General features: G+C 37.8%; 1 protein-coding gene across 3 annotated transcripts; it reads right to left on the bottom strand.

Moving 5' to 3' along the window:
* Positions 1 to 1,732: 1,732 nt before the first annotated feature.
* Positions 1,733 to 7,127, bottom strand: LOC127855254 (uncharacterized). 3 transcript variants are annotated; one of them, XM_052390693.1, is made up of 4 exons: positions 7,001 to 7,127; positions 6,625 to 6,793; positions 5,517 to 5,664; positions 1,733 to 4,731 (listed from the first exon to the last, which is right to left on the bottom strand). In XM_052390693.1, exons 2-4 carry the CDS (start codon positions 6,781 to 6,783, stop codon positions 2,135 to 2,137), a joined length of 2,904 nt encoding a protein of 967 aa, XP_052246653.1. In that variant the 5' UTR covers positions 6,784 to 6,793; positions 7,001 to 7,127; the 3' UTR covers positions 1,733 to 2,134. The 3 variants fall into 3 exon arrangements, with proteins under 3 accessions (XP_052246653.1, XP_052246652.1, XP_052246654.1); XM_052390692.1 differs by having other exon boundaries at positions 6,942 to 7,016; XM_052390694.1 differs by lacking the exons at positions 6,625 to 6,793; positions 7,001 to 7,127 and adding an exon at positions 5,985 to 6,163.
* Between the last annotated feature and the right edge of the window lie 6,310 nt (positions 7,128 to 13,437).

The following is a 13,437-nucleotide window of genomic DNA, read 5'->3' as shown; positions in this document are numbered from 1 at the left end:
TATGGGGACGGAACTAGAGCTGCAACGATTCGATCCGATTCATCGAAAATCGATTCGAAATGCTTCGATTAGATTACGATACCAAACCTACCAAATTCGATTCGATTCTTTAGCATATATACATATATATACATAGATACGCTGTATTCTGGCTATTGATACAGGAAGGTGTAGGTTTTATCTTTACCTGTAATTACGACGCGCGCGATTGGTTGCTTATTACTTTAGTCATCCAATCAATAAGCCCGTTACGGTCTACTTTCGGAAAAAGCGTCAAAATGGCTGAATAAGTTGTTGCCGACAAATTGAAATTATCAGATGCGCCTAAGAAGCTTAAATCAAAAGTGTGGCAGTATTTTGGGTTTCGGGATGGTAGCCCTACCAATAAAGCAAAGTGTAAACTGTGCTTCACGGATGTGTCGTACGCTAAGTCCGGCTCAACCACTAATCTAATTTAATGCAATATGTCAAATGCAAACATAACGATGATTTAGCAAGACAAAGAGGTCGCACAAGTGCAACTACTCAAGTCGCCAGCCAGAAAAGTAGTTCTATTTCTGTTGGAGTTTTGTTAAGTTTATTAGAGAATGTGATTTGTTCTACAGGTAACAGGTGATGCTGTCATGGCACAGTGGTAGACATGCTTATAGCGGTTTTGGGTAAAGGTGTAATAGTGATAGTAATACCATTCAACTGATTCCAGATACGTTCTTATGATTATTTATTTATTTTTTTATATTATTGTGTAATCAACACAATCTTCTAGTCAGAAGTTTTTATATTAAAATTGAGTCCTAATTTGCTATTCTTTTTTATGTGTTTTATTGAAATCACATTTGAACAGAAATGTTAATTTTGAGGCATAAGAGTGAATATATGATAAAACTAGGTTTGAAGATGAATCGAATCGAAAAAATCGGTATCGGAGTGTCTGAAATCGAAATCGAATCGAATCGAGCTGTTGGTGAATCGTTGCAGCTCTAGACGGAACCGGTGACCGCTAGAAGCAATAGCTACGTAGGCTAAATTGTGGTACATCGTCTATCTCCGGAATCCTCCGTCATATAGGCAGATTTAAACAATGAATCGTCTGCTGATCCAGAGTGTACGTAGGCTAACGACACTTCAAAATTAGTAACAGCGCTATTTCGGCAATATACGTTTTTGCTAATTAAGACATGAGTGTTATATTGCTTATTTGGATAAAATGCATATATTTTTATCATTTTATTATGTGAGATAGTTCTTATTTATTTTGTGTAACTCTTCGCACAACTAAGCACACAGTAAACCCGTAATGTACAAGTTAAAATTTATACAACCGGAATCGTTTTGCCCGATGGATAATGTATTTCAAATGAAACGATATATTAATTCAGTAGACATTTTGTCATTATAATGTGTGCGAACACAAACGCGACAACTCTGAATTGCTGTAGATATATATGTCAGTGAGTTGCTGCCCTTATCTTGTTTTGTTCACAAAAAATGGTATCGTTTTGATGTTTCGTTTATATCGAACACAGTCCTTGGACCACTTCTAAAACCGCTCGGATTTGTTTTGGGATCGGAGTATGCGAATTGCATTCCAAAATACGTAGATTGTTGTGCTTTATTTGCTTCTGGATTAAACACAATCAACAAAGAACATTTGTTTGTTCACGTAAAAACTGCTCATTATTAACTTTATGGACGAATTTGCGAACATCTACTTAAATTCGTAACGTGGAAATTACTTCTTTTAATTATTTATTTCAATATTTAAATTTTCACAGAGAATTGCGTAAAACCTGTCGTGATCATGGACATGAATAAAATAGATTTATGTGTACCAATATGTGTTTTGACAAACTGTATATCATGCATTGGATAACATTAAGCACAGGAGTTTATAATTCTATCCATAAAGCTATTCTAATGGCTAAATAAAAAAATAGCCCTATATAAGTCTTTACACTATATAGGGGTATTTTTTTATTTAGCCATTAGATTAGCTTTATGGATAGAATTTCAAACTCCTGTGCATTAAGCAACGGTAATAGTCAGAAACGTTTTAAACATAGTCGGAATCCGTGTAAATGTTATATGCGCCTGCAGACATGATCACACAAGATAAAAGTTAATATTTGTTTGGCTATATAATTACTGCAACGTCATTCCAATCTCCGAAACGTCGTTTGATTTCATGCTGTATTTTGATTTTCTGCGCAAACGCAATCCGCTCTCGATCAAGTGAGTCAGCATTTTTTTCACTGTCCTCATTTTCCGGCTCGCTATCGGGGCAACTGCCTGCGTAATTTACAGCACTTTCCATTTCCGCAATGGCGGCCAAAACGTCTTCCGGCGCGTTTATAACGGACATGTCCGAGTGTTCCGAACATGCGAAAGAGTTATCTCCCGCCTGGAACTCTTCCGTAGAATCCAAACTGCGGTGAGAATACTGTAAACTGTCCTCAGAACTTGAGTCAGAAATTAGTTGAGTTTTATCACATAACGAATTGTCTAGATCTAAATTTAGTTTTTCGACTTTGGCATTCTTTTTCAGCACAGCGTTCTTCGGGCTAGTCCTTTTGTACGTGCTTGAGTATCGCGGCGTACTGAGCATGGAGTTCGATGTACTTTCACTTTTCCTCGGACTAAGCTGTTCCCAGCTCAAAGAATGCTCATCAATATCTCGGTTGACCTTTGTACTGTTTGACCGCACCGGTAATGAGCTTGATCGTTCCAAACAAAATGCCTGCCACGTGTTTTCCACGTGATTTTTGCGCGCGTTTCGCGTAATCTCCTCTAAGGAGAGCCTAAGGTCTTTGCAGCTGAATACCATCTCGTCTGCTACTTTACACGTGACGATGCTGGTTGCAGACGACGATTTCGACGGTTCTTCGAAATGAATCATATCGTCTGAAACCGACCGACTCCTCGGCTGACTTACGGTGGTGATTTCCGGAAGAGGATTAGTTCTTCCGTTTATTGAAACTGACTTCGATAATCCTGCGATGTCATTCACATCTCTTGGTATATCCTTTATGTTTTTGCTACGTACAACCCGAAATTTATTCCGCTCCCAACTTCCCCAACTCTCGGCTATGCTTCCGCGACTTATCGTACTTGAACTGACGTCACTTGTTTCACTGACGTCACTTCCGCTTTCTGAACTGTCCAAACTACTATCGCTATTCGGACAAACATACACGTCCCCTGTGAATACGTACGGCTTATGAAGACGCTGTATGACGTCATTTTTAGCATTATGTGCGTGAAACAACAAGTTCTTATTATGCACAGCGATGTCATGTTCTTGAGTATCATTCGAACCAAACGTGTTGCCGGTAAGCGTTGAGCTGAGAGAGGTTACGTTCGAAACATGATTTGTTGACGGCGTTGTAAGCGTACTGGGTAAAGAACCGAGGCTGTCTGAAAAAGACGCAGGGGGAGCTATGATTTGCTCTGGTGAGCTCGTTCGGACTCGCGTCTCATTTTGAGCTCTGACTGAAAAGTCTGTTATTCCTTCGGTTATTTTATCTATTGACGATGTTCCCCAGTGTTTACTTGGTATTTTGTTAGCAGTAACGAATAACCGTTGCATGTCCTTTACATTTATGTAATTGTTGTTCTTGATGGAATTGCCCCGGTGTTTTAAATCATTCTGGTGACCGAAATCCACCCGTACATCCGTGTTGAAATAATGTCCACCGAGCACTGTGTTGAGCCGCATAGCTTGCTCTGTGTCGACACTCTCATCAATGCTTTCACAGTCCGGATCCTCGGGAAAATCAAATTGTTCCGGAGTGTTCCTCAGACTCGGGCCCGGCTCCCATTGGATGCTGAACTCCGAGTTCGCCTCGATGTCGACGCATTCGCTCTCCTTTCCGACCGAAGTCGTCGTCCCTGCTGAGTTCGTCAACGAGTCCATATTGTCTGCAACGAACGCGAGGTTGTCACTACCTTCAAGTTTCTCGCTAGTGTTCTCCGTGGTTTCCTCTTCCTGTTTGACTTTAAACGTAACAGCGAGTTTCATATCAGTAACGTAATTCTTTTCCACAGTCTTGCACATTTCCATCGCCTCATTGTATTCCCCGCAAGACTGCAGCATAGGCGTGTTAAGCGCCATCTCAAACCGGATGGGAGAGTTTGTCTGGATCTCAAACGGCATTACGTCTTCCGGATCAAGCGTCGAGCCCATGACCGTCTCTTCCTCATGGACGCGAACCAGTTTGAGGGAGGGCGAGTAGAATTTGGAGATGGGCGGAGGATCGCCAAGGATATGCCGCACGTATATAGGCATCTCCACCATTTCGTCTAAAACGTCCGACACCTGAACCACACAATTGTCGTCACCGCTAAAGTTCCCATCCGAAACCTCATAAAACAATCCGGTTTGCGAAACGGAAACATACAACTCGCAGTCTTTCTCATCAATGCACAGCAAGTAACGGTTATTTCTGTTTAATGAGCGCTCGCATTCCGGAAGTAATAGCTGATTTAAGCTCTGGATCTCGGTCTTGCGTAGAACCTCACCCTCGACGACTGGACGCACGAAACTCTCGTGCTCAATGCCGGCGCTTTTCACATGCGTGTCCGCGTGAGGACTCCCCACTTTCTCGGTGAGGACGACGGCGTTGAACTCCGTGGTACACAAAAAGAACTCGCCAGGGATCTGCGCTATGGCTTCGATGGAGCGGTGTGGTGTCGGCTTTGTGAAACCTAAGCCTTTACTGATCTTGAACCAACCTGACACAATAAAAACAGACCAATGACAGAAACAATCTCACATTTGTCAGGTTATTTGTGTATTTAACAAAAATGGCGTTTTATCTTGCCTAAGGGATTTGTTTTTCGAAATACTAGAACACAATCGCGTAATAACCGCGGGCATAGGTAATAACAGTTATTTGATATCAAAATTAATCATTGCAAATTGTCTTTGTGTATGTGTGTTTTTAATTGAACAGCTCTGACACTATCTTTTCCCGAATGTTCCTAATCTATTCACAACATTAATACGGTTCGATAGTAAACCTTTAATAATACGTTGGCGTTTAGTTTCGAACTTCTCATGTAATTTATTATATTAACCCATTTATGCCTAGTGTCTAGAAAAAAGGCCTTGGCAAACAGCGTAGACCCAGATGAGACGCCGTATGAGGCATCTATGCATGCGATGTTTGCTTAAAGGAATTTCTGTAAGAAATATTCTATATATAGAAATAAATAAACTAGACATCCCTAATTTTGTAATAAATTGATCCAATTTAGAAGGATGGGAGAGTCCACTAGGCATACATGGGTTAAAAACGTCAACGAAAACTTATACGTAGACAAACGTATATGCTATTTACCAGAAAGCATTGCGAATTCGCCTCTAACAGAGTTATTCTTTCCTATACTGCCGAACACAGAGTAATGAAATAACAACACCATTTGTAACATATAACAATCGCTGTTCTTATGTCTTAGGACCCCAATATAATGTAATCACATTTTTCATGTGTACTTGTTGTAATTTAAGTTCGTACCGGCATAGTCTTCCGGTATGACAACTTCCGGAAGTAGTTCTTTCATCGTGCCCCCGGGCGTCGTCTGCCGAACGCAACGCGCGAAAATCTTCCGACACTTCCGGCGACTGTGTAGCAGGAGCGGTTGACGCAGGTCGAAAAAGAAATTCTACAAATAAAAAAGAATATTAAAATTAGACGTGCCTCTTTTATCTTCATTCGGATGTCTTCCTCAGTATCCGGTACATTCCAGATATCCATATGCTAAGTTATGTTTCGCTTTTAAATGTTTTCTATATTGCCAAACTTGTTAATATCATATATTTAAAACTCTTCTTTGTTATGCCTTGATTTTCTATTAAATCAAAATAATGAAAAGAGGAATATCATGTTCATATGAGTAATTATGTAAGTGAATGTAATGCATATCTTAATGGCATGCAACGTTATCAGCTCACTTAGTGATTAATTACTTAATTAAATAATTACTCTTATTGGTGTTACTCTGCTTGTACAATGTGCTCATAATTGGTTAAAAAAAGGTTTTCTCTAAACGAAATTCCAGTGTGGACGGAATGTTTCGTCCAAGATCAGCCTGTACGCACTTGCACAGATGGGGTAATCACGTGTTGTTCAAGATAGCGACATCCATGCCAAGGCAGGTATTTGTCGCCATTTTATACCCTTTATTACTTGTATTAAGTCTTTTAATTCCGCTCACTTTCCAGCCATATCAGCATGAAAGTTACTGGCGTTTATTTCATAGTAATATTCGCTCTTTATCTCGACTTAACCCCCTGCAAAATTTGTTCGCTGGATGACCTGATTAGGGCTCCACTATAAGACAATTTGCGGGGAGTAAAGTCGAGATATAAAGCGAATTTAAATACGAAATAAACGCTAATCACAGTTTTACTGATGTGGCTGTAAATTGAGCGTCATTTAAAAAATAAACAAAAGTAATAAAGGGTATAAAACGGCGAAAAATACCTGTCTCGGCATGGAAGTCGCCATCTTGCATCTTGACTATCACGTAATTACCCACTCTGTTGCATTTGGCTCATTTTTCCCGAAGCAGGACTCATATATACATTCAATAAACGAATTGTAAAATAATCCAGAAACGCACTTTCAAAACGTCCACATTCGTATCCTCTCGACATTGGACCACGACCGGAAGCTTAAAGCTCTTCAAAATATCCGCCAGCGGATAGCTCTGGGCGCTCCACTTGTAGTCGCTGCTTACTTCCGGCACAGGTTGATCGCGGCGTTTCTTGGGCTTTCCCATGTTTAACGAGCTGAAAAATAACTGAGGATGAAGTTTCGATTTAAAAAGAAAAACAACAATTCTTATTTTAACAACATAAACACCGTCTAAACTTATTTCAGAGCGTCTATTTTCAGACTCTTTTAACTATAAAACAATACGAAGAATAACAACAGCACTTTTAAGTCTTCTTTAGTACGGCGAACACGTTAAACATCATGTCCATAAAATTCCTTACTTCTCTTACAACACGCTTTTCTCAACATTTCGTGAGGCATGTAATATATTGTTGACAAGGTTTCGGATGACGAACGAACGAGTTTTCTACACGCTCCGATGGTTCACAACACACCTATACTGGTAAAATTTGATCCAGTCACAAACCTGTGAATAAGCAAAAATTTATGCTTAACACGATTCGTTTAGAGTAAAAAGTCTATAAATTCTTAGCATCACGAACTAACGATGCAATGGCCGAGATGCTTTGAATCCCAGCAAATATCTTCTACAAGTACGAACTATACAATATACACTCGAACGGTAAATTGTACATGACATGATATAAAAAGAAGTATAAAAATAATAAAAGTAAATAAAAAAGGATTAAATGACGCTCATATATTCTCTTGACAATTAAACACGTAAAATTAAAGTTGAACTAACATGTTTGTTCTCATATTTTGTTACTTTTAAATGTATTTAACGTGAAGGTTCGTAGAATTTCATAAGGAAATACAACAACAAAAAATTCAATAGCAGGATATTCTACATGTTCTAACTCAGACTCGAATCGAGCAGTTTTGCTCAAATTAAATCCGGAACCATTTAAGATAAAACTATAGCGTTTATTTCAGGCTTTTAATTCGCTTAAAAATACATGTATTTATGAACGTTCGTATCGAAATAATTACGTTTTAGGCAAAGAAAAGATGAAACTTAACACAGTTTCTCAAATACTAAGGAATTGTTTTTTTAAATATTAGTTTTGGTTTTATTTCAATATTTATCTGTTTAAGTAACATTTTAAACGATACTCTATAATCAGAAACATTTACATAGAAAATATATTTTAGGCGATTGCGTGATGTTTAAGTAAATTGATCTGTGACTTAAATGTGACTGAAGTCACGTGGTACCGATCTCGCCTTTGACTCGTTATAACACGGGATTTTCAATTTGCCCGAATTGAGTTTCCCAACCTATGTCTATTTACAGGGCGGAAAGAAATATATGTATATAATTATTTTTTACAACACAACACAAAAACAATAAACATTTTTTTCATGATTTCACATTAGGCCTACATAAATCATCGCTGAAAGCCGCTTTAAAAATAAACAAATCTACAATTGCCACGCGTCTTTCAACTTCTTTATACACTAATATCCTTTTGATAAAAACATATCTCTAATACGGTGATATGTCTCTGTTAAAAATATAAATGCCATTCAACACGCATACGTTTGATTATCACAACTGTTCGGCGACTACGGTAACCCAAATACATGTACTTCACTCGCGCTTGATCGTCGCTTTATTCCCATTACAAAATGCAAATTAAGTTGGATAGATGGTCGCTATAATCTTCATTCTGATATATCACTATCATATCAAATTTACAAGTTTTGCAATTATTTCTCCACCCGGACTCTTTTTCTCATCAACCGAACCGAGACAACCGGTGAACCGCAAAATAAAAAAAAGTTGTCAAACCCACATATTTCGAAGGCATAACTTAGTTTGGAACGTGATTTAAAAAATAAGCATTTAAATATTTAAATAAATAACTATTGGGAGTCCTTCAGTCCGAGTTGTTGAATAACAACTTATCAGAACTATGGCAAGCGGTTCGACGCATAATCCCAAGAAACTAGGTTTCTCGTGAGAACCTAGGTTCTCATGAGAACCTAGGTTATGAGAACCTAGGTTTTTAAATGAGAACCTAGGTTCTTGTGAAAACCTAGGATACCAAACGAGAACTTAAGTTCTCAGAATGAGAACCTAGGTTCTCATGAGAACCTAGGTTCTCATGAGAACCTAAGCTCTATGTGTCTATGAGAACCTAGGTTCTCATGAAAAGCCTAGTTTCTCATGAGAACCTAGGTTCTCAAGCGTAAACCAAGGTTTTCAAATGAGAACCTAGGTTCTCATGAGAAACCTGGTTTCTTGGGATTTCATAAACCTTGGTTCTCATGAGAAACCTAGTTTCTTGGGATTATGCGTCGAACCGCTTGCCATAATTAACCTCCAGTTGTCTCCCATTGCTTGGTACACGCTGGCGGCATATGTGTAAAATGAATAGAAATAGGCGTGAAACCGTGAATGTTTCTCCCAAAGAGCATTTTCTGAACAATGTTCAGACAATGCTCAGTAATATTCTACGAAACCTATCTGTTGAATATTTGTGACAACAGGCATTAGCCGTCGGTGACCGCCTCTTGTTCATGTTTCCGTGCATGGGTGTTCTTGAGGAATGAAATTAGTAAAGTAATCGGTCGACATTGGTCTGAACACGTTAATAAAAAATTGAACTATTTATGAAGTACATCTTTAATTGTAAATATTATTTTGAGACTAAAAATTCAGATCAATCGTTACATAATACATTGTTACAGCATTAAATGCGTTTCAAATATTCAATTCCCTTGTTCGGGCCTCAAACGACTGTACGGTACAGTTTTCTATTTTAAGTATGTCTGTGACCTACATGTAGGAAGCAATCATTATGGTATAAAATACAAGTTTTATCTCTATTGATTATGTGTAATAATGTATTATTCAATCGTAAGATATCGGCAACACTGCAAGAAAAACTTATGCGCTCAATACTTTGCAAACATATTTCAATAACTTGAGATATCTGCAAAAATAAAGTTCTTAACGGCGTGTTTTCATTCTGTCCAGCCCGTGTGTTCATATGTGAACCCCATTGATCCTGCGCCCTAAATAATATGTGTCCCGTATTCCAAACGAGCAAGTTTACGCCGTCCGACGCGTAATTCTGAAAACCTAGGTTCTCAGAGAACCTAGGTTCTCATGGAACCTAGGTTTTCAGAGAACCTAGGTTCTATGAGAACCAAGGTTTTCAGAGAACCTAGGTTTTCAAAGAACCTAGGTTCTCATGAGAACCTAGGTTCTATGAGAACCTTGGTTCTCATAATGAGAACCTAGGTTCTCATGAGAACCTAGGTTCTCTGAAAACCTAGGTTGTCAGAGAACCTAGGTTCTCAGAAAACCTATGGTTCCCAAATGAAAACCACGGATATGGCAAGCAGTTCGACGCATAATCCCAAGAAACTAGGTTTTTCATGAGAACCTAGGTTCTCATTTGAAAACTTGGGTTCTTGACGCCATGTGCAATCTTCAAGCGAGAACCTAGGTTCTCATTCTGAGAACTCTCATGAGAAACCTAGTTTCTTGGGATTATACGTCGAACCGCTTGCCATACAGAACCACCGATTTAGATTTATAACTATAATTAAAATAATGTCGATTCTTATATGATACATTTTTATGCAATTTACCCGTAAAAAGGGAACTACCGGTACAATGTACTGTGTTATGGATTTTGACTTCTTCATGAATTGTCCGCGAGTCTCTTTAATGTTTATCCAATAATTTGAACCAACTTTGTACAAGACCTCTTAAATATCAAAGCTCTCACGGTTGTGGTATAAATCATATGACCCGTGGGGTTCGGCAAGTGTTGAAGCCAATGCCATGATTTGAACACACATGGTAGAAGAGCAATAAACGATGCAACGCGCCCAATTATAAATCCTCAAATCCATTGCGGTTTCAGAGAGAATTGGATTTATAAATTGTTGATGTTTAAAATCTATTTTTAGTATAGAACATATATATGCAGCAAACCGGAAAGATTGGACACATTTAAAACAGGGTCGCTCTAGTATCCTGACCAGTTCCGTTTCAATCTGCCCTGTGGTAGATCCTGTAGAGTTTCGCTAAAATATGTCCAGTAGAAAATCCTGAAAAGTGTCGTTAAAATCTGCCCAGTGGTTGAGTATACATGTATGTTGAATGAAAAGTTTACGGACAATGCACGACGGGACAAAAACGGTTCCAATCTCATCATGTGCTTTTACAGTTATCCAGTAGAAAATTAGAAGGAAAATATAGAAACTTGTTAGCACATTAAATACATTGACCGGTATAGAGAAGAATTAATACTATTACCTGTAAGATGGATCCTATTTGTTGATTAAAAAAAAACAAATAGCCAGCACTATGCAGCCAACGGGTTTGTTCTGTCTCTTTATGCATCATATATTAAGTGAACTGTAAGTTAAATAGTCTCGAGAAAATTGCTTGTGGTGGTCTTAATTTAACAGGTGATCGTTTAAACAGATCGAGTCACTAACAATTAATCGTGAATTCACTCGATTTCAAATAAAAACACGGCACTATTTGTATTGTGCTTCGGTCAAGTTTTAATCCAAACAAACCTCTGTTTTGCAAGTGTATTTAGTGATTCAAGTATCAAATTGACTGTGAAGTCTTGAGCAGTTGAATAGACATAAAGACATAATGGACATAAAAGGTCATGCTGGTCAATTCAGTGAACAACAGAGCGTTATGGACAGTTGCGAACCGGGGCGCGTATAAATGATCGTTTATTTATTGTACTCTATCCCTCGCGTATAAATGATCGTATATTTATTGTACTCTATCCCTCGCGTATAAATGATCGTATATTTATTGTACACTGTCCCTCGCGTATAAATGATCGTATATGTATTGTACTTTATCCCTCGCGTATAAATGATCGTATATGTATTGTACTTTATCCCTCGCGTATAAATGATCGTATATGTATTGTACTCTATCCCTCGCGTATAAATGATCGTATATTTATTGTACTTTATCCCTCGCGTATAAATGATCGTTTATTTATTGTACTCTATCCCTCGCGTATAATTGATCGTATATTTATTGTACTCTATCCCTCGCGTATAAATGATCGTATATGTATTGTATTCTATCCCTCGCATATAAATGGTCGTATATTTATTGTACTCTATCCCTCGCGTATAAATGATCGTATATGTATTGTACTCTATCCCTCGCATATAAATGATCGTATATTTATTAAACTCTATCCCTCGCGTATAAATATCTTATATTTATTGTACACCATCCCTTGCGTTTATATGATCGTATATTCATAGTACACTATCCCTCGTTATATTTTACAATAAATTTACATATTGTCTATTTCTCGGACACGTTATGAACATTTAATTTTTATGTATTGTAATTTATAACACATAAAAAATCACTGGGAACTGAAAAACTATCATGATTACAATTATAGCCATCGCAACTGGTTGGTGAACGATATACATATTGAAAGATTATTCTCAACTCCGTGTGTTATACAGTAAAAGTAATCATCTTCCCTTGACGACAGAGCTACTGCGATTTATGCTCAAATTTAAAATGACGATACATGTATTACATTAGCAAATATATGAGCCGCGTTCGGTAAAACACGGCCTTATGCATGGGCGTATATTGTCGTCCCAGATTAGAATGCATGGGCGTATATTGTCGTCCCAGATTAGAATGCATGGGTGTATATTGTCGTCCCAGATTAAAATGATGTGCGTTAATTGTCGTCCCAGATTAGAATGCATGTGCGTAAATTGTCGTCCCAAATTTGAATGCATGTGCGTAAATTGTCGTCCCAAATTAGAATGCATGTGCGTAAATTGTCGTCCCAGCTTAGACTGTATAATTTGCAGAGACACCTTCCGCTTGTATTGATTTTTTTTCAAGCAAAGGAAGTCTCTTCTATGCAGAAATCATCTAAGGGAGGAAAGTGTCGTCCCTGATTAGTCTATGAGGACTTCTCAGGCTAATCTGGGACGACACTTTAGGCACATGCATTAAGTCCCGTTTTCCCAGAGCGAGGCTCATAATCTTAATGTATGTTATATGACCATACAACGTTACATAAGTGTGTATAGTTTTAAGTTTGCCCGAACATTCGATCAATTTTGAAATTCACAATATCATAAACCCACAGCAAATTTGGAGCTGACAAATGTTGTAAACAAAACAATCAGTCGCATTACATGGTAAAAAGAATTCTACGTGTATGTTGATTTGTTTTGTACCCTTATGATCTACAATAGCATTTGCCTTAACAATGCACAGAAATGTTTTAAGGAACGTATGACGAAGTGAATGAATTGCATTAAAAAAATACTTGTTGCTGTTGTCAGTGCTCAGGATGAACCTTGAGTTAAAGAGTATCGCTTCTCCATGCATTCAACCAGTAAGAAATATATATATACCATAACTAAGACTTACCTTTAAACGCTTTGAAGATCTTTTAATACCAAATCCTAATTGCAATTCATGACCAGTTACACTTTAATTACATGTACTATTCTTCAGTATTTTATTGCAAGAAAGTCATTACGCAACTCCAAAGTGTTATTTGTTGGCTTAAAGGGGCCTTTTCACAGTTTTGGCATGTTTTGAAATACGTCATTAAATGCTTTATATTGATAAATGTAAACATTGGATCTTAAAAGCTCCAGTAAAAAATCAAGAATAAAATTTAAAATAGGAAAAAAAGTAGCCGTAGCTGGACTCGAACCAGTGACCCCCGGAGTCCTGGAGTAACCAGGAGTAAAAACGTATTAG

Source organism: Dreissena polymorpha, chromosome 13 (assembly GCF_020536995.1).
Source record: "Dreissena polymorpha isolate Duluth1 chromosome 13, UMN_Dpol_1.0, whole genome shotgun sequence".
NCBI lineage: Eukaryota > Metazoa > Mollusca > Bivalvia > Myida > Dreissenidae > Dreissena > Dreissena polymorpha.
This window is presented reverse-complemented; position numbering and strand designations above follow the sequence as displayed.

Bases quoted from the DNA above. Each gene is read 5' to 3' on its own strand.
- LOC127855254 (XM_052390693.1), bottom strand. From the start codon at position 6,783: ATGGGAAAGCCCAAGAAACGCCGCGATCAACCTGTGCCGGAAGTAAGC. The intron at 5,665-6,624 runs GTGCGTTTCTGG...TTTTATTTGTAG, and splicing joins CGAATGTGGACGTTTTGAAA to AATTTCTTTTTCGACCTGCG. The intron at 4,732-5,516 runs GTACGAACTTAA...TTATTGTGTCAG, and splicing joins CATACCGGAAGACTATGCCG to GTTGGTTCAAGATCAGTAAA.